We start from the raw sequence: 22,314 nt of genomic DNA on the forward strand, positions 1-22,314 counted from the left end.
TTTCCTCTGCCGTGTGCTCGTTGGCAACGCGCGCACGCAGGTTTGTCACTTGTGCACATCCTTGTGCGCTCACAGACACAGTTTGCTCCCTCTCAGTGCACAAATGACCTCTCGCCATGTATATTCTCACTCGCGAGTCCCGTTCACACGCGCAATGTGGACCCAATCCGCGTGCACGGGTTGTGGCACGGGTCTAACGCCACAAAAGCACCGCCTCTCATTCATGAACACGCTCCTCTAGCTGACGACAAAGCTACAGGATGGTGTCCCTGGAGGACTGAGGACATGTCTCCTTTAGACACTTAAAGTGAGAGTCATGGCCTGGATGGAGACGTATTTCATTCACACTTCCTGTTAGGAAAACGCTTCTGAGAGGCGTCGCCTGGCAGACCAAGAGAGCGGCACTGAGGCAGTGATCCCCCCCTCCCCATGTGTGCTGTCGGAGTTTCTCAATCTAAAAACGAGCTGTTAACGAGCGCATGCACACTCGTGCGTGCACATACTCACACACGGCTTACCGCTCAGGAGAAAAGCAGACACAGATTCTGCAGCATTCTGGAGGATTTCCTGTTAACAGCGAACATTAGATGAAAAGGGGAGGAATGCGCTTTTTTCAAGGAGGCGAGCGGCTCAGAGGCTAATGTGCCATTTTGGCAGGTGATTGGCTGAGCCAGGTGGAGGTGCGGCTGCCTCACCTGGAGACCAGTGCAGTGTTGCCACATAGTCATTTGCTGATAACGTTTTCCAGCTTAGCCATCAGCTGATTCTACATGTATGTGGAGCAGAGTTTAAACCTGAAGATGGAGACATAAATACGGTTTTGGGCTGAAATATTACATTTAAAGTAAGTTACACTAAACTGCCACACTAATGATTAGGCGTGTACAGCACCATTAGACCCAGGTTATCAGCAAAAACAAGTTAATTGTGGCGTTAATCGCTCTTTAGGTTCTTACACCTTTTGCCATCATCAAATTCAAGCACTTCAAGGTGAGTTTTAAAGGTTTTCCAGTACCTTGAGGTGGTGCTGAATTATGTGAACAGCACATTTATCCTTAACATATTTATTTCATCACTTCATCTCATATAAGTAAATGTTCGCTCTCAGTTTGAAGCTCTATTTAAAATCCAAGCACTTCCAAGAGCCCTTGAATGTTTCCTTTCTCTGATTTGTTTATTTTGCTAATCTCAGTTTTTGCAGTATTTGGGGAAGAGGTTAAAATTTTATTTTAAAAATTATTTTAGAGGTGTATGTTTTCTACAAATGTGATGATGCAACTATTTAACCGGCTGGAGTACATCTGAACTCTTCTCTGTTGTGGTGCGGCGTGACCTTGCTCTCCAGCGGCTGCTCACTGAAGCTGAGAAAAAACAAAAGTTGGACTCTTGTCGTCCAGCCAGGCAGCAGGATGTGCTGTCAGAGCTTTTGTTTGGGTCTGCAGACCTTTTTAGCCCAGAGACAAAACAATGTGGACCACCTCACCAGAGGCGATTATGGGATGGGTTGACCCTCAGCAACAATGCAGCAGCAGTCACCCCCCTTCCCCCTGACTACCAGTAATCAGCCTCAGAATCAGCTAAAACCACTGATGGGACCTGAACCGCTGCCGGTGGCAGCGCTGAGACTCGTCTGCATGAATGTTTTTTGGGATCCGAGGCAGGAAAACGTGCAGAAACAAACATGCACGCAGGCATATTGTGATCCAGTTCCTGCTCAGGATTTTTGTTTTGTTTTTTTCTTACGTTGTGTTGAGGCCTAAATTTAGCCCAGTTCAACCAGCACAGGCAGGAAAACTAAACTGGGAAAGAATTGAAGGAAGTCTAGTGGTCACTAAGATAAACACAACTCTCACACTCTGCTCCGGCTGAACACACACATTACTGCATGCGTGTCTCACAGAGACAAAGAGCTTTGGGAGGACTGAAGGGGACACTCATCCAGGACATTCCCGTTAGCCGTGATTATGAATGGATTTGTGCTTTAATGCAGATTTTAGGAGAGAAAAGTATTTCAAAGCCAGATTAAAGGTAAGGCACTTCTGAAATTTTAAAACTGTTTGGCTTAAATGTTTACATAAAATGTGTGGTGTTGGTCTTTTCACTGGGTCAATACCTTCATTTGTTGGATTTTTGCGCCGTTGGTAGAAACTAAATGTGGCTGCAGCAAACTTCTACTATTTGTGGCGTACAGCTTTTTAGTAGCACAATCTAACTGTTCAACTAACGATTTCAAAGACTTAGAGGCTAAAGGTCTCCTGAGAATAACTGGGATGCCTGAGTTATAAATGTAATCATCCTTTGATGCTGGAACTCTGGTTTTGGTCAAGTGAGCGATCTTCACCAGAAACACTTGTGAACATTTGACCAAGGCTCGGCTACAAGACACCTCCCGTGTGTCCTTGATCAGCTAGCTAAATGGCTAACAAACGGAGAACGCACGCCTCGGTAGAACATGAACATTGGAACACGCCTTGGCAGTTCCTGATGACGTATCTCCTAGGCAACCAGGGCGGGGCCAAGACATCAAGGCAGGTTCCTTGACATTGAGAAACACTGTGTGTTCACAACTCACAGTTGTAGCTCAATAGATATTATTTGTCTTTGCTTGTGTTGTGCAGCTGTGGCGGCCATTTTTAATTTGGTTGACTCCAAAAGTTAGCTAGCTGTTTGAGTGGTTAATCATATTTAACAAACAAACCGTTAAAGGTGGGACAGAAGATGACTATTTGGTGTGTTTTTGTCATGTTGCTTGAAATGCTCTTCACATACCGATGGCAACCATCAAGTGTTTTGTCAAAATCACAATTCGAATCACAGCTGAAACAAACAATTCTAGCAAATCCTATCTAGTCATTGTGAACATCCCACTCTTAATGGATCCTGATACATCCGATAAACTTCTCTGGGATGGGAGCAGCTGAGCAGGAAGTGAAGCCAGAGCCAGGCTATCTATCTAGTGTCACGGACAAAAACTCGTCTTACATGTTAATTTTAGAGTGTGGTTCAGTTTGTGTTTGGAAACGTTTGGAAGAGCAAATCTGAAAAGGTTCTGGAGGTTTTGACCTGTTGTTCATGGGACATTGAACGGCACATTTCACACCACACCACACTGTCACTCCAGGTCCTTCGATTGGTTTAAAGGATGCTGCACTTGGACACAAAAAAACATTATATAATTTTGTGGGTGCTTTTTGGTACTGATCAGTCATCCTATGAATGTACTGCCTCAATGTACTGCCAACTCACACACAATGAGGTGACACACACACACACTCACACAGCACCTCAAATTATTCATGCTGAAAAAAGGTAATCTATCTGAGCTACACATTGTGTCATGCTACTGTACTCACTCCCCTAGCTACAGTGCCACAAATTCAGTTTTAAAAGGACCTTATATGAGTGAGAAGGAGGAATTGACACCCTCCAGTGGCAGAAACCTAACCCTAGAAATAAACTCTAGACCAGGGGTATTCGATTCTGGGCCTGGAGGGTCGGTATCTACCAGAGGTGTGGAGTCGAGTCACATGACTTGGACTCGAGTCAGACTCAAGTCATTATTTTAATGACTTCTGACTTGACTTGATAAAGTCAATGAAGACTTACGACTTGAGTCAGTCTTGAACGCTAATGACTTGCGACTTGAATCGACTTGTTGACTTGATGATGACTTGAGCATATTTGATATTTTAGCACAAAAGTGGCGTGACATGGACAAAAATCATGAATCATTCTTCGTTCTGGGTTTGATCTTGTTCTGCTAAATGCTGCAGCTCTTTATGATCAGTTTCAGTTGCTCTTTCTGCTGTTTGAGCAAATAAATTCAGCTTTAAGAAGCTTTATTTCTGGAATTCATTTATTATTGTTGTCAAAATTAAATGTAAATTCAAGTTGGACAGATGACTTGATTATGACTTGAAAATTCAAAGTTAAGGACTTGGACTTGGCTCGAGACTTGACTGGAAAGACCTGTGACTTATTTGTGACTTGCAAATCAATGACTTGGTCACACCTCCGGTATCTAGCATGTTTCAATGGTTTCTCTGCTCCAACACTCTTGATTCAGTGGTTGAATCACCTGCAGTAGCTCACCAGGCTCTGCAGAAGCCGTTTAATCACCTGCTAATGGATATCAGGTATGTTCAAAGTAAAACCTGCTGGATACCGGCCATCCAGGTCAGGATCTGAATACCCTGTTTTAATGAAGCTGGGGTTTTTGTCCTCTAGTGAACGTTAATGTTAATGAGAAGAATAGAGAACTGCGCGTATAAAGTTACAATAGTTAGAAGAAACACTTCCTGTAAATTCTTTCAAAAGAAAACGCTACAGTGTTTTGGCGTTAGCAACAAGGTCTTGCTCTAACAGTCTTTTTCTCTCTTCATTTAGCTAAAAACACAATTCCAGTTATATTGATGTAACTGTGTTAAATACAGAGGTGGGCAGTGGTGGCCTTGCCCTCGGGAGCGAGGTTTCCCTTTCTGGTTGGCTCAGTTCCACAGACAGGGAAATGTAAAAGTTATTTTCTAATCTGCTTTGCTTATCGCTTTGGATCACACATATTTTGTACTTCATTTTAAACAAAAAATGATTATGTGTGTTTCAACCATGTCAGTCACATTATTTGATTTATTAGCTTGTTCAAATTTGTTGTTAAAAAGACTACAAAGTTTCTTTGTCTAAATAGAATTTTAATATATTTACTTTTAATCTGTCGTTTGAGTTGATTGATGGACATGTAATCTCTCTGTAATGGGTTTCTATTTTTTATTTAGGTTACCATAGCAACAGGAGAACTCCTTTAGTACATCTGGCTTTCCAGGATAAGGATTGTTCCGCCCTCTGCTGGAGATAAGCAGTCACTACAGCATTCATAAGCTGTAGCTCCTTCACAATAAAACGCACCACTGTTACTATAACATACTAGCCTGGCAAGCCAGACTAAATAAATGTATTATTTAGTCTGGCCACGCTCCATTGACGGCTCTCGGTTGTGGGGCGGGTTCTACCGTTGTCTTTCAAATGATCTCGCATTCCACTGGACAATGAATGTGACATCCTCTTGTTTCACTCTGTTGCATCATCCCACCCACCAGGCATATAGAGGGTCCTGATTGGCCCACAAAGCGGATAAAGCTCTGTGATTTGTTCACTAAGCAGATAGAGCACTATGATTGGCCCACCATTATGGACCAATCACAGCTCTTTATGTGTTTGAAACCCCTCTAGAGAGCAGTGATTGGCTAGCCAGAGTCCTGGTAGGAACTGTGGAGGTTCCAATGGAGCGTGCCTAGACCAAACTTTGCAAAGCAAGAATTTGGTCTAGTTCACTAGGCTAATAACATACTACTGTTTTTAAATTTGTGTTAACAACAGTTAGTGTAGATAACGGGAATCTCAGAATGTCTTTGTTTGTACAAAATACTTTTTATTTTTATATTAACTACTAAAACTCGACAAATCTTTGTTAATTATCTGTTTTCAACAAGATTAAAATAAGGAGAAGAAGAAACTACTAGCAGCTAGCTACAGTGCTACAAACTATCAGACATGCCCCCTGGTGGCAACAGGGCGGAGCTAATTCCACAGTAGACCTAAAGCATCGCATTTTGCGCAAACATCTCGTGAAACGTGTCGGGCTCAGGCTATGTAATGGTTAAGACTCAACCAGTTGTATGAAGCAGCTATCCTCCGCTGTCTTCTACACGTTACTGTTCATCAGCTGGGATGTTCTCTAAATCTTTCATGACCAATTCCCGCATTGCTGCTCGTTTGCCACTAGATGGCGCTATAACAGATCCTGGATCCGGAACCCGTCAGTTCAGTCAAATGGGCCATTCCCATCTGTACCGGGTCGGCCCGGGCCGGGTAGCCCCAGTCGGCCCCAGCCTGGCCCGGTTGATTCCACACATCCTTGTCTTAAGCCCATGTGGGCTGATTCTACCCACCAATCAGAGGCTTGCTCTAATAGAAGGTGTGAATTTGCTGTCAGCAGTGGGTGTGTTGGCCCTGGTCGGCCTGAAGCAGACCCCCTCGGGAAGAGGGCTGAGAATGAGCCTTGGTTGGCCCGGAAAAATACCAGGCCACCCACATATGTAAACAACCTACGCTACCCGGCCCGGGCCGACCCGGTACAGATGGGAATGGCCCAAAAGCTCCAGCTCCAGAGTCAAGGCTGAACGGAAAGTAATGCAATCAATTCAGATAAAAATAGATTTAGTAAAATGACCGTGAAATAAGGAAAAGCTGATGCTATGTTCTCCCTTTTCTGAGCTGCACAGTAGGAGGGTGACAGTAGAAAGGAAAACCTGGAAGAACCTCCAGCAGAACCATGAACTCTTCAAATAGGTTTTTTATTTTACTCTTCTTTTTCTTCATTCATCCTTAGGTGTGAATGAAACTAACTTTAACTAAATAGGTTTTTAACATTTATTTTTCTAACAATATCACATGTTCACTTCATGCGTTCTGAACGTGAAAAACGTTGGCTTGACTCACAAGAGTCCAATTATTTCTAAATGAGACTGTTTCAAATGGTGGACCAGCATCAGAAGATCAGGAAATGCAAAAAAGTTTTTATTTAATAATTTGTCCCTCCCGTAATGGGTTCAGATCTACACCAGGTTTTTTCTTAGATGTTTTGTTACTTTTTCTCAGCTTCCTCACTAGTCCAGATGTGGCGAGTCCTTCTGTGAGCATTTCCAGGGTCTTGGTCCATTTCTTGCTCCGTGCAGTCCCGATGGAGTCCGGACACCATGTGTTTATTATTTAGTTTTACTTTCCTTTCTCTCAGTCTTGTCATAATTCTGCTGCAGCAAGCCCTCTTCAGAGTCTTGGCTGAAATGTGGTGTTTGTTATATACTTTTCCCAACCCTGCTACCATCCCAACGGCGTCCAATGGACCCCAGGTGTTTGTCTTTCCGTTTGAAGGGGAGTGAGCGCCACCTCACACCTACCATGTGAACCCAAGGGATAAACCATCAACCCTGCTAAACCATCCCCTGTCCTGGAGGGGTCATGAGGGTCAAGTAGACTACAGAAGGAATAACATCTGCCATGTTTCCACTCTTGAGCCACTCATCCTCCTCCATGTTTGCAGCTGTATGATCACAGTCAGGGCCACAGTGGCTGTGCCTACAAGACAATATTCTGTTTGACTTTTGTTCTGTTGAATGTGACCAGATGATTTTGTGTTGTTGACTTGAGCAGAAGAGACAGAACAGTGTGACCAGGTTCCTGTTTACATGCGGTGGATAAATGACTCATGTTCACATCCTGCTTCATCTCTCAGGCCACATCACATCTACTGGTTTTAATGCAGAGAACAACTTCTCTTCATTCCTCAGCACTCAGACCATCTTCTTAAAACAGCCATCGTGTTTGGAAACAACTGGAATAAAAGCGGGACATTTTATTTCAGTTCTTTTTTATTTTTCACTCAGTCAAAAGGGGGAAAACAGTTCATGTTGTTTTGCTGTTGATAGAAAGTAAATGAAAAATAACTGAGAAGGCTGCATCACTTATTCATTCAAGTGTTAGAGGAAAGGGAAGAAGGTGTGTGGTGTGACCTGGATTATTCTACATCATCACACCCCCTGGAGCTGTGCGGTTGGCTAATAGACTCCAGGTGAACCTGTAGTTTTAACCAAACCTTGCAAACTACTAGGAAGATTTCAAAGAATTTCTGAGTAATCAGTCTTTTTTACAGTAACAGATTTTAAGTGTTGGTCAGTCCAATTCAAGATGGCTGCCACAGCTGATAACGAACACTGAAATGGCTTCAGCAGTCTGCTAAAAATCGACAGTTCTGGTAGTGCTTGTAGGACGTTTCACATCTGTGGAACGTCACATGAAGAGAGTCTGGATTGTTCTGAGCGTGGTGCAGCACTGCTAGCCATTGTAGAATAATTTCTACTTCAAATTTTGGCTTCAATCAACAATTTGTAGCTTTGAGCAACATGTCTCCTCTGGACGAAGTGAAGGGAAACTAAAGAGGACCGCTGGATGAACCTTTAGCTGGATCCAATTCAAGATGGCTGCCTCAATTAATCAAATTCAGCAAACAAAAAGCACCAGCTCACTTGATTTCCTAGGAATTGAGCCAAAGGTCATTAACAACAGTGGGTGCAGAAGGACTGAACAACACTTGTCCATAAAGTTTCATAATATTTATGTAAAGATAGCGGCGGGTGACATGATTTTTGCTGGATCTTTAATTTTGATAATGACTATTGAAGATAAAGTGATGGGAAACTGCTGTTTCCATGGTGACGGCTGATCTTAATCATTATCAGATTACATTGGTCTCTCCCTTCAGCCCACTGGGTAAGGGGAGCAGTCACTCTGTGTAATCCCAGACCGACTCCTCGACATCGAGATCAGAGCTTTGTTTGGGTCGGACCATCTGCTCTTTTCGAGCCTGAAGATTTAACTTTGACTCTGACTGTTGGCAGCCATTAGATGAGGACTTCATAGATTTGCTTGTAATTGTGTCACAGGGAGGATGTTTATTTTAGTTCAATGTTAACATTAGTCCTACCTGAATCTGGAGATTTGCAGAACAGAGTAATACAGAAAAGCAAAGGAGCTGACTTGTCTAGGACAGCTGGACGGACATCTGACCTGTTGGTTACTCCATGAGGGGATCTTTGTTTTCCAGGATGAATATCCACAATGAGCAGCAGCACAGCAAACGTGTGCTTCATCTAATCAGAATAATTCTTTCATTACATGTCACCTACGTAATCAGACAGATTATTCTGATGGTAATCTGATGCTGTTGCCTGTTTATTTCTAAAACCCTTCATTAATTCATCGCTTCAGCAGCATGGCGGCAGCAGCCAGATTTAATGAGTACCTTTCTGTGAATGCAAACCCAGTGTTATTGTTAGAATCCACTGATGTTTGTTTAAAGCATCGTCTGTTCTGCAGCTTCATACCTGGTCTTGGTTTAAAACTCAGATCACCACAGATTGTTTTAGATGAAAGTGTGAAGCCTTGACAGTGAGACCTGGAGGTGTGGTGGTGAGGAACGGCCCTGATCTGAATCTGAGGGGTGTTTTGTTGTTGGACTTCTGTGCCAGTCAATGATTGTCCATAATGAACACCATGTTCAGACATGAAGCTGTCCATATGTGCTCTTGGCACCAGGATACCTTAGGCCGCAGCTCGATGATCGACTTTGTTGTTTCATCTGATCTGCGGCTGCATGTCTTGGACGCTCAGGTGAAGAGAGGGGCGTAGCTGTCAGCTGACCACTACCTGGTGGTGAGTTGGCTTCGATAGTGGGGGAGGATGCCGGTCTGTTGTTCGGTAATAGTTGATTTTGAACATAAACTGAAGTATTTTGAAGTTAACCAGGTCTCCAAATTTCAGTCATTTGAATTTGATTAAAGGTCTTTTGTTGGTTCAGCACAGGATGATCTGGTGATTATTCTTATGGCGGTTACGTCTCCGACAGGTGTTGTTAGAAAGTGAAGGATGGGAGTAACTTAAGACTGGACAATGGATATCAAAAAGGGTTTTATTGTAACTAAAAGGTTTTAAAAACGTGCAAACAGATGACTGTGCATTATTAAAATAATGCAAAACAAACAGAACTCTAAAACTCTGAAAAAGGTTAACACTACACAGCAAATTATCAACTATAAAAACACCTGGTTAGAACTTTGTTAAAAGCTTAACCGATGGTGTTTTAAAATCCCCAAGTTGATAAAAGTTCCAAAACAATATATTGACCTAAAACACCTGGTAAAACTTATTTTAAAAGCTTTACCAAACTGAAGGTGTTTAAAACTGAAGTCAATAAAACTAGCAACAAACCAAGTTAACCTTAAAATCAAACTGCAAAAAGATCCCACTGGATCATCCAAAACTTCTCACTCAGAGGTTTAAAAAAAAAAAAAAAAAAAAAAAAACAAACCAAAGTTTGAAACTCATCCACATGAATCTAAACAAAAGCAGGACAGCAGAACCCCTGCACTGCTGCCTCCCAGGCTGCTGAAGGCACAGCCTTTTTATGCAGGTGTTGGTGATCAGGGAGATTCAGCTCAGCTGTGCTCCTCAGCAGCCCGGGAGAGAGGAGGAGGAGGGGCGGTGTCGGGCTGATTCACCAGAGCTGGGTGATCCTGGCTCCTGCTCTTCCCTGGCCAGACTGGCAACCGTAACATGGACTTTTTTTGAAGAATATATGTAGAGTTAACAGTTGTCTTGTACGCGTTCCTCCAGACTTCAGCACAATAAGTCATGGATGGTAGAATGAAGGAGCGGTACAAGATGTATAAAAAGTTAAAAACGACTGATTTTAAAAATATTTTACTTTAAAGAGTAACGAAATAGATTTAGACATTTTTGATTTTATATATTTGATATGTCTCTTCCAACTCAGTTTTTTATCTATCATTATGCCAAGGAATTTAATTTCAGCCACTTGTTCAATTTCTATATCGTTTAACAGGAGTTTCTTGTTGATAATGGTTGATCTATTGCCATATATTATATACTTTGTTTTATTTAAATTCAGTGTTAATTTATTAAGGTCGAACCAATCCTTCAGTTTAAGTTCATTACCAATTGTATCCAAAAGCTCCTCCAAGTTGTCACCACTACAAATTAAATTTGTATCATCAGCAAACAGAATGGTTTTTAACAAACAAGACACCTCACAAATATTGTTTATGTACAAAATAAATAGGAACGGCCATAAAACTGAACCCTGAGGAACTCCAGACCTTACTTTCATTGATTTAGATTTTACCTGATTTATTTCAACAAACTGTTCTCTATCACTCAAATAACTTGAAAGCCAGCTGAGGGCCACTCCTCTCACCCTGTACATTTGAAGTTAACTTATCAATAAGTCATGATCAACTGTATCAAAAGCTTTGTTTGCATCAAGAAAAATTCCAACGATGCACTGTTTATTTTCAATTGCAGAAGTTAACTTTTCCACAAATTTCATTAGTGCAAATGAAGTGTTTTTATTCTTTCTAAAACTGTATTGTTGATTATGCAGAACATTGTGTTTAGTGATGAAATTGTCCAATCTGACATAAAAAAAGTATTTCTAATATTTTAGAAAACTGAGTAAGTAAATAAATTGGCCTATAATTAGAAAACATGCTTATCTACAGATTTAAATATTGGAATGACCTTTGCCATTTTCACTCCTCTAGGAAAAATTCCTGTTTTCAGGGATTGAATAGAAAAAACAGGCAAACACACACACACACACACACACACATATGCATGCATACATACACACACACACACACACACACACACACACACACACACACACACACACACACACACACACACACACACACACACACACACACGTCCTGGGATGGACAGAAGACACCTCCAGTTTGGATCCAACTCCTTCACAGCAGATGAATGAAAAATGGTGAAACTTCCGATGGAAATCTAAATGTGATTCAGTCACAAAGAGATCGTAACATCTGCTTTTATTTAACGAAAACATTTTCAGGCATCTGTTGGGATTATGTTGTTTACATTTTTCCAAATATAGAAAAATTCCTGAGTCCCACCAAGATGTTGGGAATCCTTGGAAAAACGTTTTTGGAAACTCGTGGCTCAGTGAATGTGTCCGCTCAATAGTTGTTCATTTTGCTGCTAACAGTCACAGCTCAGTGAGATCTTGGCTTTAGAGCCAACAACCCAAAATACTTCAGTCTCATGTCTGGAAAACTGAACGGGTTTTCCTCCTTCCGACCACCTTCCTTTGACACATTAGAATGCTAGAAGGCTGCTAGCGGCACCAGCGAGCGTTGCTCTGGGGGACGACGTTGTGTCACACAGTGGTTTTCCTACAAGTGCAAGCTTCAGCTGCAGATAAATCTTTGGAATAACGGATGTTCTCTTGAGGAAAGTTACAGGAATAAGACTGTTTCATCTCATTAGAAATCCTTTGCTCACATGTTTGGGGAATCTCCCAAACATATTAACCCTTTAACTGCTGCACTGCCAACACAAAGAAAGAAAATGTTTTATTTCATTTTGAGGTGATGCAGGTTATAATTTAATGTTAATGAATAAAATCAAATAGGATTTTTACTAAGGTCATAATTATGTAACTTAAGACTTCAGTTTTAGATATTTTGGAAATGTCGTTATCTTAAGATGGGTTTTTATTCCTGTGAGAAGTGATCGACCTTCCAGTTGGTGAAAGATCTCATTTAAAATGTACCTGGAACCAGCTGTTCCAGCAGGTGGATGGAGGCCCAGCAGGGTCAGATCCACCAACACAAACCGGAACACGGCGAATGCCTGTAGGGTGTAGTCGTAGATCATCAGGCATCGGCTGCTCGTGGTCACTTAGGGCAGGAGTTCCATGGTTGCTGTCAATCCTGTCTTACAGTTGAGTCACTACCAGAGGAAGTCCACAGGAACAGGGATGTTCTGATCCAACCACAATCCTGATCAAGGAATTTTTCAGGAACTAAACCGATATGGTGATGCTCGGTCAACTATCTCTGTGGTTTTACATCAGCTGGGTCCTCTGTGATCCTGATCAGGCCCAAATCACAATCCAGAACCCAGATGCACACATTCAGATTTAACAGAACTGTCCTACAGGAAGTGATGGATCCAACCGGAACACAGTAGCGGCGTGATGCAGGAGGTCAGCAGCTGCCTACGAGATGGATTTTCAGCTAGAAATAGTGGGAATTATTATTTTTTGTTTGTGAAGCGCCTCGTGGTTTTTATATTGAGAGGCGCTATATAAAAGATTGTTTTCTTTCCTTCTTTCAATTCCCTTGTCTCCTTCTCAAAGGACGGTGTTGTCCTTGGAACACAGCATCAGGGACACAAAGACATTTTCTACGACCTGAGAACAGAAACTAGCTGTTCCTCTGATTTAGCAGGCGTGAAAATCAGCTTAAAGCTTCTTTAAATCCTGCATTTAAACTCTCAGTGAATAAAGAGGTTCAGGACGTTACTTTAGGTCACATTTCAGTCCACTTTCAGTGGGTCTGACTTCTTCTAGATTGTTCAGAGCCAACAAGCTCAAACGCTGTCAGCTAAAATCATTCAGATGTTTCAGGAGGCGTTCTGCTGTTCCCAAGAGCTTCTGTGGAAAACTAAATCGTTTCTTTTGTAGATTCTGCATCGATTCATTCACTGCGTGGAACGAAGAACCTGCAGTGTAAAGCAAGTGCCCTTGCTGTGTGTGTGTGTGTGTGTGTGTGTGTGTGGGGGGGGGGGGGGGGGGGGGGGGTAGTCACATGGCAGACTGCTGCTCCTCCAGGCTGCTGTGTTTACCAACAGGAGGAGGCGGTGGAGGAGGTCATACAGTGGAGTAGCTCCACCATGGGAGCCTCCGCCTGCAGCGTCAGGCAGCAGTTAGTTATATCAGAATCAGAGCTGGTCGTCAGCCTGGATGTTTGCTGCTTCTACGAGGCTTTTTAAAGGGTAAGGTCTGACTCCTGATGGTTTTGGTGCAGAATCTAACGTTCCTGTCATTTTCCTGGCTGCTAAACAAAGTTTAACAACGTTGTTTTAGAAAAACTAACAGAACAGGACTGTAGCAGTTAGTGTTTGACTGTTGGTGCTGGTTTAGCCTTTTGGATAAGGAGTCAGTCAGTTATCCCTTGTGTTTTACATGTGTGAGCACATCTAAGGAGAAAGGGTGTCACTGGACTTGCATAAGTGCATGGTGACCCAAGCGTGAGCTAGAAGTGCAGATGTAGCGGTAGCGCTGTGCTGTGCTGAGCTGCTTCTGCTGCCTGAAATGTGTGTCTGAACAGGGAAATGAGAGGCAGCCCCCAGAGCCGACATGTAATGTGTGAATGTTGGAAATGTCATTCAGCGGTGTGACGCTCACCCAGAGAACATGAAATAGATCCACTCAAGTTTTAAAGGGCCTCTTTGTGCTTCTGCCACACTGACAGCAGCAAGCAGCTTTGAACACCAGTGCCTCTGATGTTTCAGTCGCTTGTTATAAACTGCTTCAGACTCCTAAACTGGCTGCTGCGGAGACATTCTCACTGAAACACCGAAGGCTTTCTAAACTAAACGTCTGCTCAGGCTTTCATCATGTCTGGAGAAACTAGATCAATCCAGTTAGAAACAAGAACTTGAAAGAAGATACGGTAAAGTGTTTTTCTTGAGTCAGACTCGCCTGGAGAACTGAATCACAACACAAAGTGGATCCATCCATCTGACCAGAGTCGGGTCACGGGGGGCAGCAGCCTAAGCAGGGAGGTCCAGACTTTCCTCTCACCAGCCACTTGAGCCAGTTTCTCCGGGGGAATCCCAAGGCATTCCCTGGCCATCTGAGAGACATAGTCCCTCCAACGCTTTCTGGGACTTCCAGGGGATTCCCAAGGTCTACCTTTAGGTCTCCTCCCGGTTGGACGTGCCTGGAAAACCTCTCCGTGGAGGCGTCCAGGAGGCATCCTGACCAGATGCCCGAGCCACCTCAACTGGCTCCTCTCGATGTGGAGGAGCAGCGGGTCTACTCCGAGCTCCTCCTGGATGACCGAGCTTCTCACCCTATCTGTAAGGGAGAGCCCAGCCACTCTGTGGAGAAAACTCATTTTGGCCGCTTGTATCCGCGATCTCGCTCTTTTGGTCACTACCCAAAGCTCGTGACCATAGGTGAGGGTAGGAACATAGATCTACCAGTAAATCAGTACAACGCCCGCATCACTGCCGACGCAGCACCAATCCGCCTATCGATCTCATGCTCCAGCTTTCCCTCACTCGTGAACAAGACCCCGAGATACTTAAACTCCTCCACTTGGGGCAGGACCTCATCCCTGACCCGGAGAAGGCGTTCTACCCATTTCCGAATCAAGACCATGGTCTCAGATTTTGGTGAGATTGGGTGTACACACACACACACACACACACACACACACACACACACACACACACACACACACACACACACACACACACACACACACACACTAGTGAATGAAATGCTGTCCAGTGACATCATCATCACTGATGATCGCAGCTGATGACACACTGAGCCATTAACCCATTCCAAATATCCCTGAGGCCCCTTTTCCCACAATGCATTGCTAATCCCCATTCAGCTGCGTGAACGATGAGAATACTTGTTGTTTACAACACAAACATTTTAAACCAGAGAAAAGCATCAGACTCTGCTGGAACGTTCCTCCTGTTCTGCATCGAGACTGTTGCTAACAAAACATTTCTTCTATTCTTCGCCCTTTAAAACAAAAATAATCTGTTTTCATTAAAATGTGTTTAAACAGTCATTTATTACGCGTGGAAAGGTCACGCCTGGTGTGTCGCTCATTTCTCCTGAACCGTCTGTGTCTGAAAATGTTAAAAACTCTTGGAGCAGAAGATGAAATCACTGGTCATAGAAAACAAAATGTCATCAGAACACAGTCCTGCTGACGGCTGGTGCCAGCGGTTCAGAAAATGAGTGAATGAATGAATGAATGAATGAATGAATGAACAGAAAATAAGAATTGTCTCTACTTTCACATGAACACTGAGGCCAGACCTCCTTGTTCCGTCAGCTTCTAGGACCTGCTGCTGCCAGGAAAGCCCGCCAGGCCTGCTGAGCTCCGTCTTTGGTGTTATGGGATCATCCACGCTGGGAAAAGCCGCTTCTCTCGATGCTCTCCTGCAGGAGTGCATTCATGCGTTTGGTGAGTGACAGAAAGCTCTTCTATAAAATCTGCTTTTATGAAATGATTTTAGAACATTTAAAACCGTAAACAGGTTTTGTGCATTCAAACAGCTGATGGGCTAAGATGTTTACTGAACTTGGTGAGGAATGGTCTTCTGGCGTCTGAACCTCTTTACCGATGACTGTGACGAGGCGGCACATCACCCAGTGGAAACAAACTTGACTTTGTTAGCTGAGATTTTGATGCATGCTCCTTTTCACAGACGACAGCGGGGAGCTACATGCTAACATGCTTCCTCGAACCTTCCTGCTGATGCACTGCTGGTACGTCACATCCTCTGAGCTGGCTGGAAAACTCCTGATGATATATCCCACCTGGCAGAAGCGCAGAGCTGCTGTGGGACCTTTAAACGGTTCCTCCTAACAGGAAGTCTCATCCATTTGTCTCTTAATGGGAGTCAGATCAGCTTCTGCTGATGATGGAATCCACTGATCCGCTCCGTGGTTTGTGTGAGTCCCTCGGCAGAAGCAGTTCTGCTCGTGTCTTCATCAGATGAGCAGAACGGATTGTGTTGGATCAATGAGCTGCTCTGTGTCTATTTACTGTGAGCTCACTCTACAAACACTCATCCTTAACGTGCATGAGCATGCTCCAGAACGCTTCACTGACATCAGATTCACTTTTCTTTGTTCACAATTACTTTGATCTTTTAGAAAAAAAATCACCAATAAACCAGAAATGTGTCTGCAACCCCTGATGCCTACAAGTTATAAATGGCCTGTGTTTAATACTTCACCTTAGGGTTCTACAACCCCCCAAGTTACACTACAAAAAATAAACTCATTCACCGATTCACGTTAGTGGTAATGAACTACACTGAAGCCACAGCTGCCCTGAGAAGAGAATTGAATATTTTATTTATTAGCAATGGAAAATGTTATTTAAAGACACATTCTGGTTCTCTGGATTAATGAGCTAACTGCTACCTAGCAAACATGCTCGTTTGAGCCCACCATGGGCTAGAGTGGGCAGGGCAAACCCACACTTACCCCACAGTTCACCAACAAGGATTTTGGGTATGGTTGCATTAATTGGGCCCACATATGCTTTCCCACATGGGGCCCTTCTATATTTAGTTAAGGGCAACCCACAGATGAATCTGCCCAAATCCATCCCATGCTGAGCCCTTGTGGGGTGCCCTGGACCTGCCTAATGGATATTTGCACTGGTGCATTACCTTTGATTGTTTCTGTGGGCTACCCACAGTGGCCCAGTGAGTGTCAGGGCTAGTGGGGTAACCCAGGGATCCACCCAGTTCAATCCCTCTGTGTGATTTCTGTGGGTACCCCAGAGTGGGATTTGCCCAAAAATTAACAACAGTGGCCCCTTTGGTGTCAGCCCATATGAGGAATCCAACAGTCTTCTCAGAAATTCTCAGAGTCTCTCTAACCCTAACCCAAAAACTACCCAAAGTGTGAGTTATTTGTTGGGGTAAACTGGGCAGAGTGCTGGATTCTTCATTTGGGCTCACACCCACAGGGCCACTGTGGGAGGTTTTTGGGTGGCTCCATTCATACACAAAATTGTTGGGGTAAGTGTAGTTTGCCCTGCTTATACTACCCCAGACACAGCCCACTAAAGACCACAGTGGGCCCAAACAAGCGTGTTTCTTGGGTGTTCACTTCAATTCAGTTTGAACTCTAGTCCAAAATCTTATAATTGGATTTAAAAAATGTAGTTTTTTTCGATGTAACATACCTAACATGAGTTCTCTACATAAGGTACTAGAGTTATAATATTTAGTGATTATTATGATGAGGCAGCAGAAGCTCAGGAGGCAGAGGGTTGTTCAGTAATCACAAGGTTGTAGGTTCAATCCCAGCTCCATCCAGGCTAACTTCCCCATGTTGGATGCAAATAGCAAGTACCTTGAAAAGCGCCATCTAATCATCTAATCATCATTATTATTGTTTTCTACGGATTTTTCATTATTTATTATTTATTATTATTATTCTCCACTAATTCCATAAGGGCGCAGGAGCCAGAAAATGCCAGAAAAAATCTGACCTGACAGTCTGATAGAAAATCCTGACCACTACTCAGATTCCAAAATTTGTACCCGGAGTCACCTAGGTGGCGCTATTGCGAAGGTGAATGCGTTTCAGCTACTAGCTCCCAAATCGTAGGTCCTACAGTCAAAATCTTTATATGTGCATGATCCTTGGATGATTCTGCATGTTTTTTGTATTGGCCACGCCCATTTCCACCTAACTAGATTTTTTGCTAGATCGCAAAACACGCTAAACATAGTTTTAATCACCAATACGTCATTATTCGTCCAATCAACTTCAAACTTTGTACATATGATCTATAGACTAAGATAAGTCGTTGTGATGAAGAAAAATGTGGGCTTATTGAAAACTGGGCTAATGACACCATGTCAAATTCAGTGCGCTAGCTAGCACATGTCCTAATTGATGATATCTCTACCATTTTTCACGATGAAATGATGAGACTCCACACCCTTACAAAGTGTGAGCGGTAAGCCCTATCTACCAAATTTTGTTTGGATTCACCAATAGGGGGTGCTAAATTTAACTGAATTAAAGAGTCAAAAAGTTTGTTTCAACAAAACGACTCAATGGATTTCCACAGAACTTGGTAGATATGTTTATCATCGGACCCTTAAGCTGTATTTCGAAAAATATTTCAAAGTGGGCGTGGCTTGTAAATGTTCGCCCTTTTACTCATTTTACTTATTCTATACAGAAAGTTTTACTAATTTGCATAATTTTAAAACAATTTTTAAAATACTCATCTAAATTTGGCTGACTCAATGAACATACAGGATGAGATCATTAGATTTTTTACTGAATAAATGGGGAGAAACTGCCCAAAACATTTTTGGGATACAACAGCGCCACCTATTGGACTAAATTCAAAAAAATTTCTGTGATTTTAGATGCCACTATGACTGATATGAATTGAACCAAGATCTCACATGGGGGCCCAAACAGGCAAGTCTGCGGGAAGTCTGAAGTGTGTTGCTGTCATCTTAAAACAGCTACCCAAGCTTCGTTCACAAATCAGGATAATTATGCTAATTGCTGACCCCGTTCTCCCCTTCAGGGGATCATAATCTTGACCCTGAATGAACCACGTAAAACTTCATGAAACAAGGTTGCATGAAAAGACACGAATGTTTGGAAGTTGGAGCTGATTTAGGATGACAGCTGTGCACTGGTTCTGGCTCTGCTTGTACTAGCCGTTAGCTCATCAGTCATGCTGGCAATAAAAGCTATTTCTCTGAACAGAGGCTTTTCAGGAAGGTATCCTGCATAAAAAGGAATTCTTCATAATCTTTGCATTGAAACTTGGGAACAGCAGAAAACCTCCTGAAACATCTGAATGATTTCAGCTGACAGCGTTTGAGCTTGTTGGCTCTGAACAAAGTCCTTAACTTAACTCCACATATCGTGACTGTAAAGGAGCTGAGAGGACCAGGCTAAAGATCTGCTATCTAATGAGGTACAGTAGCATCCACTCACTCCTCACAAACACACATCTAGAAGTCAGACCCACAGAAAATGGACTGAAATGTGACCTAAAGTAACGTCCTGAACCTCTTTATTCACTGAGAGTTTAAATGCAGGATTTAAAGAAGCTTTAAGCTGATTTTCACGCCTGCTAAATCAGAGGAACAGCTAGTTTCTGTTCTCAGGTTGTAGAAAATGTCTTTGTGTCCCTGATGCTGTGTTCCAAGGACAACACCGTCCTTTGAGAAGGAGACAAGGGAATTCCCGATATTCCTAGCTGAAAATATATCTCATAGCAGCTGCTGACCTCCTGCATCACATCAGTGTGTTCTTTTTTGGATCCATCCCTTCCTGTAGAATAGTTCTGGTAAATCTGAATGTGTTCATCCAGGTTCTGGATCATGACGTTCCCTGCAGAGTTCAACCTGGATTTGGGTCTGATCAGGATCACAGAGGAGTTCCGAGAGGTGGCGGCTCAGCTCGGCTGTGAGGAGCATTTTAAACTCATCGACATCTCCACCATGTAAGCCACCAAACACGTTGGAGGTCCTGTCAAGATAAAAATCACAAGGCGCTTCACAAAAAATTAAAACATTTATATATAATCAAGATTTTAAAAAAGTGATTAAAAATGTAAGGAAAGGGAGAGAAAATGAGCAGGAAAGAGGGAAATCAGTGGATCCCGGGAAAGGCAGAATAAGAGCCGAACAAGGAGAGGGAGGTGATGAAGGTCCCACCAAACCAGAACAGGTGAGTTTCAGCTGCTTTTTGAAGAAGACCACTGAGTCCAGTAGTGGAGTGCTGGAACCAGAACCAGAACCTGGCAATGGTAATAAATGTTGTTTGAAAACGGTGTTCATGGGTTTAGAGGAAAGCGTGAAAGCTACTCTGTGTTCCATAAAACTTGACAAACCCTTTGATCAGTGTAGGTTAACTGTCTCCCTACACTGTGATCCTCCTCAGAGACCCCGATAGGGACGGGTCTGATATGAAAGCCTAAACATCACAGGTAGCACTTAGCTGAGATGTCTTAATTAGATTATTATTACACAATGACATTAATCTGATTTATTCCATTTCATCAGTAAAGAAATGTTTCCCATCTCCTCAGAATCAGGAGAATTTTCCCATAAATTCAGCCGTTTGAATCCTCTGGGCCTGAACATAAAACACCGACTGTTTGTCTGTGCAGTCCATCGTATGACTGGATGAGGAAGCTGACCCAGAGGAAGAAACAAGCTAAAAAAGGCAAAGCGTCGCTGCTGTTTGACCACCTAGAGCCCATGGAGCTGGCTGAGCATCTCACCTTCCTGGAGTTCAAATCCATCCGTAGGATTTCGGTATGTCTGCCTGTGCCGTTAGTTCTTGCTGTTTTACTACAAAAAACCTGATGTGTGAATCGTTCTAAAGGTGCTGCGCTTTCATTACTGAAGCTTCTGCAGTGATTTAACCATCATCTGATACGATCTCAGGCTGTTTTTATCAGTGGTCTTCTCATAACCGGTGGCTGACAGAGGGAGGGTTTCAATGCAGACAAACTGAAAAATCTGTTTTGTTTTTCTCAAATTTGTGAGCGAGGTGGGTGTAACACGAAGCTAGGAGGAGCAGCATAAACTCGGTCAGCAGCTGTTCTGATAAATAAGGCGTGCAAATATGTGATAAAGACAATTCCACTGTGGTTTTCCTAAGACCTGGAATCTGACTGAGTCAACATGACCAACGCCGATAAGGCTTTTCTGGGAGTCTGTTCGGAACGTTGGTGAGACGCCAGTTTTCCTCTCGATGAACTGCTTTGTTTCTCCCAGAATAAACAACAAACGTTTACATCTATATTCAGCACATCAGTGAAACTAATCCAAACCCAAAATAACATTTATTGTATTTACACAGAAAGTCACGTCCCCACACGTTCGAGGAAGTCTGAACAGCTCAGGGACGAAATTTTGATTTCAGAAGTGGGGGGGACACACCAGGCTTGTGCGGATTTGGGGTGGGGGTGTTATGTAAAGACCCTTTGACACGTCACATGCCCATCTATTATCATTAATATTTATTATCATTATTGAAGTGCAGTTTTGGCTGTTGACAATGGATAGGCCATTGTATTTATTGTTTTGGGTCTTTTTTTATTGTTTTTGGTGCAACATTTTCTAACAGGGAGTGAGATTCTTTTTTTTATTTAATTTTTGTTTGTTATTTTTATTCATTTAGAAGTTCTGGTTCTGGACATTTCAATGTTAAATGAAGGTTTATTTGTTGCATTTTAAAGGGTGTACTTGCATTATTATGATATATTAACATTATATTAGTGGTTATTTTGGTCTAGATAATGTTGACAATGATATTGTTTATCATCAACAATTTTTTTGGACAAAATATCATCCAGCAAAATTTGTTACTTTCCCAGGCCTAGTCAAAAGTATAAAAAGTATTTATATAAACGGTCCCTCCTGAGATCTGGCCGTTATTTCATTTGCTGTGTTAGAGGACATGCTGAACTAATGTTTTACACATGATCATCACCCTAACATTTGTCACAATGATCAATTTTATGTCTATCGTATCTTCATTATTTCAACCTCACCTGTGAGCCTCCAGCCTCTGCTCCATCTCCTCCAGGCTCTCGTCCTCCATCTCCTACAGCCTCTCCTGCTGTACCTTCACCGGTCTCTCCTCCTGCATCTCTGTCAGTCACCTGAAAAAAAGATGCATGAACTATAAACAGTGGGAGATTTTGGAATGGAACAAACAGAAATATTTACAGGATGGTTCTAGTATGATTCACAATTATTATTAATATAATGTGTAAATTATTCATTACCAATTTGAGTGTATAAAAACATATTAAATATGTTTTTCCCTTAAAAGTGTTTAAACAGTTGTTGCATTTCAACACACAAAAAATAAATGGAAAAAATAAGATAAATCTAATGAAAAGTGTACATCTTTGACATTAAGCTTAAAAAAATCTGTTGACGATGATACTGTTCATTTTTCAGAGCTTTTTAATGTGAAAATATGCATTGCAATAGATAAGTTTACAATAAAGTTAAATGATAAAAGTTTTGAAGTTACACTTCTACTACTACTACTACTAGTAATAATAATTATGATGATAATAGTAATAATAAAAACATAAT

At 42.4% G+C, this 22,314-nt stretch overlaps 1 protein-coding gene across 7 annotated transcripts in view; it reads left to right on the plus strand.

Annotated features, from left to right (window-relative positions):
- The window catches only part of rasgrp3 (RAS guanyl releasing protein 3 (calcium and DAG-regulated)), a 73,209-nt gene that overhangs the window by 9,602 nt on the left and 41,293 nt on the right, over positions 1 to 22,314 (plus strand). For 4 of the 7 annotated variants that reach the window (XM_070542243.1, XM_070542244.1, XM_070542249.1 and 1 more), the window contains 5 exons: positions 15,525 to 15,656; positions 15,901 to 16,003; positions 19,110 to 19,166; positions 19,566 to 19,697; positions 20,367 to 20,514. In XM_070542243.1, the coding sequence (XP_070398344.1) occupies positions 15,587 to 15,656; positions 15,901 to 16,003; positions 19,110 to 19,166; positions 19,566 to 19,697; positions 20,367 to 20,514 (510 nt within the window). In that variant the 5' untranslated portion in view covers positions 15,525 to 15,586. Of the gene's footprint in view, positions 1 to 1,024; positions 2,029 to 13,232; positions 13,435 to 15,501; positions 15,657 to 15,900; positions 16,004 to 19,109; positions 19,167 to 19,565; positions 19,698 to 20,366; positions 20,515 to 22,314 lie in introns of those variants that run through there. The other 3 variants (XM_070542246.1, XM_070542245.1, XM_070542247.1) reach the window with 3 other exon arrangements.

The sequence above is a fragment of the Nothobranchius furzeri genome, chromosome 12 (assembly GCF_043380555.1).
Source record: "Nothobranchius furzeri strain GRZ-AD chromosome 12, NfurGRZ-RIMD1, whole genome shotgun sequence".
NCBI lineage: Eukaryota > Metazoa > Chordata > Actinopteri > Cyprinodontiformes > Nothobranchiidae > Nothobranchius > Nothobranchius furzeri.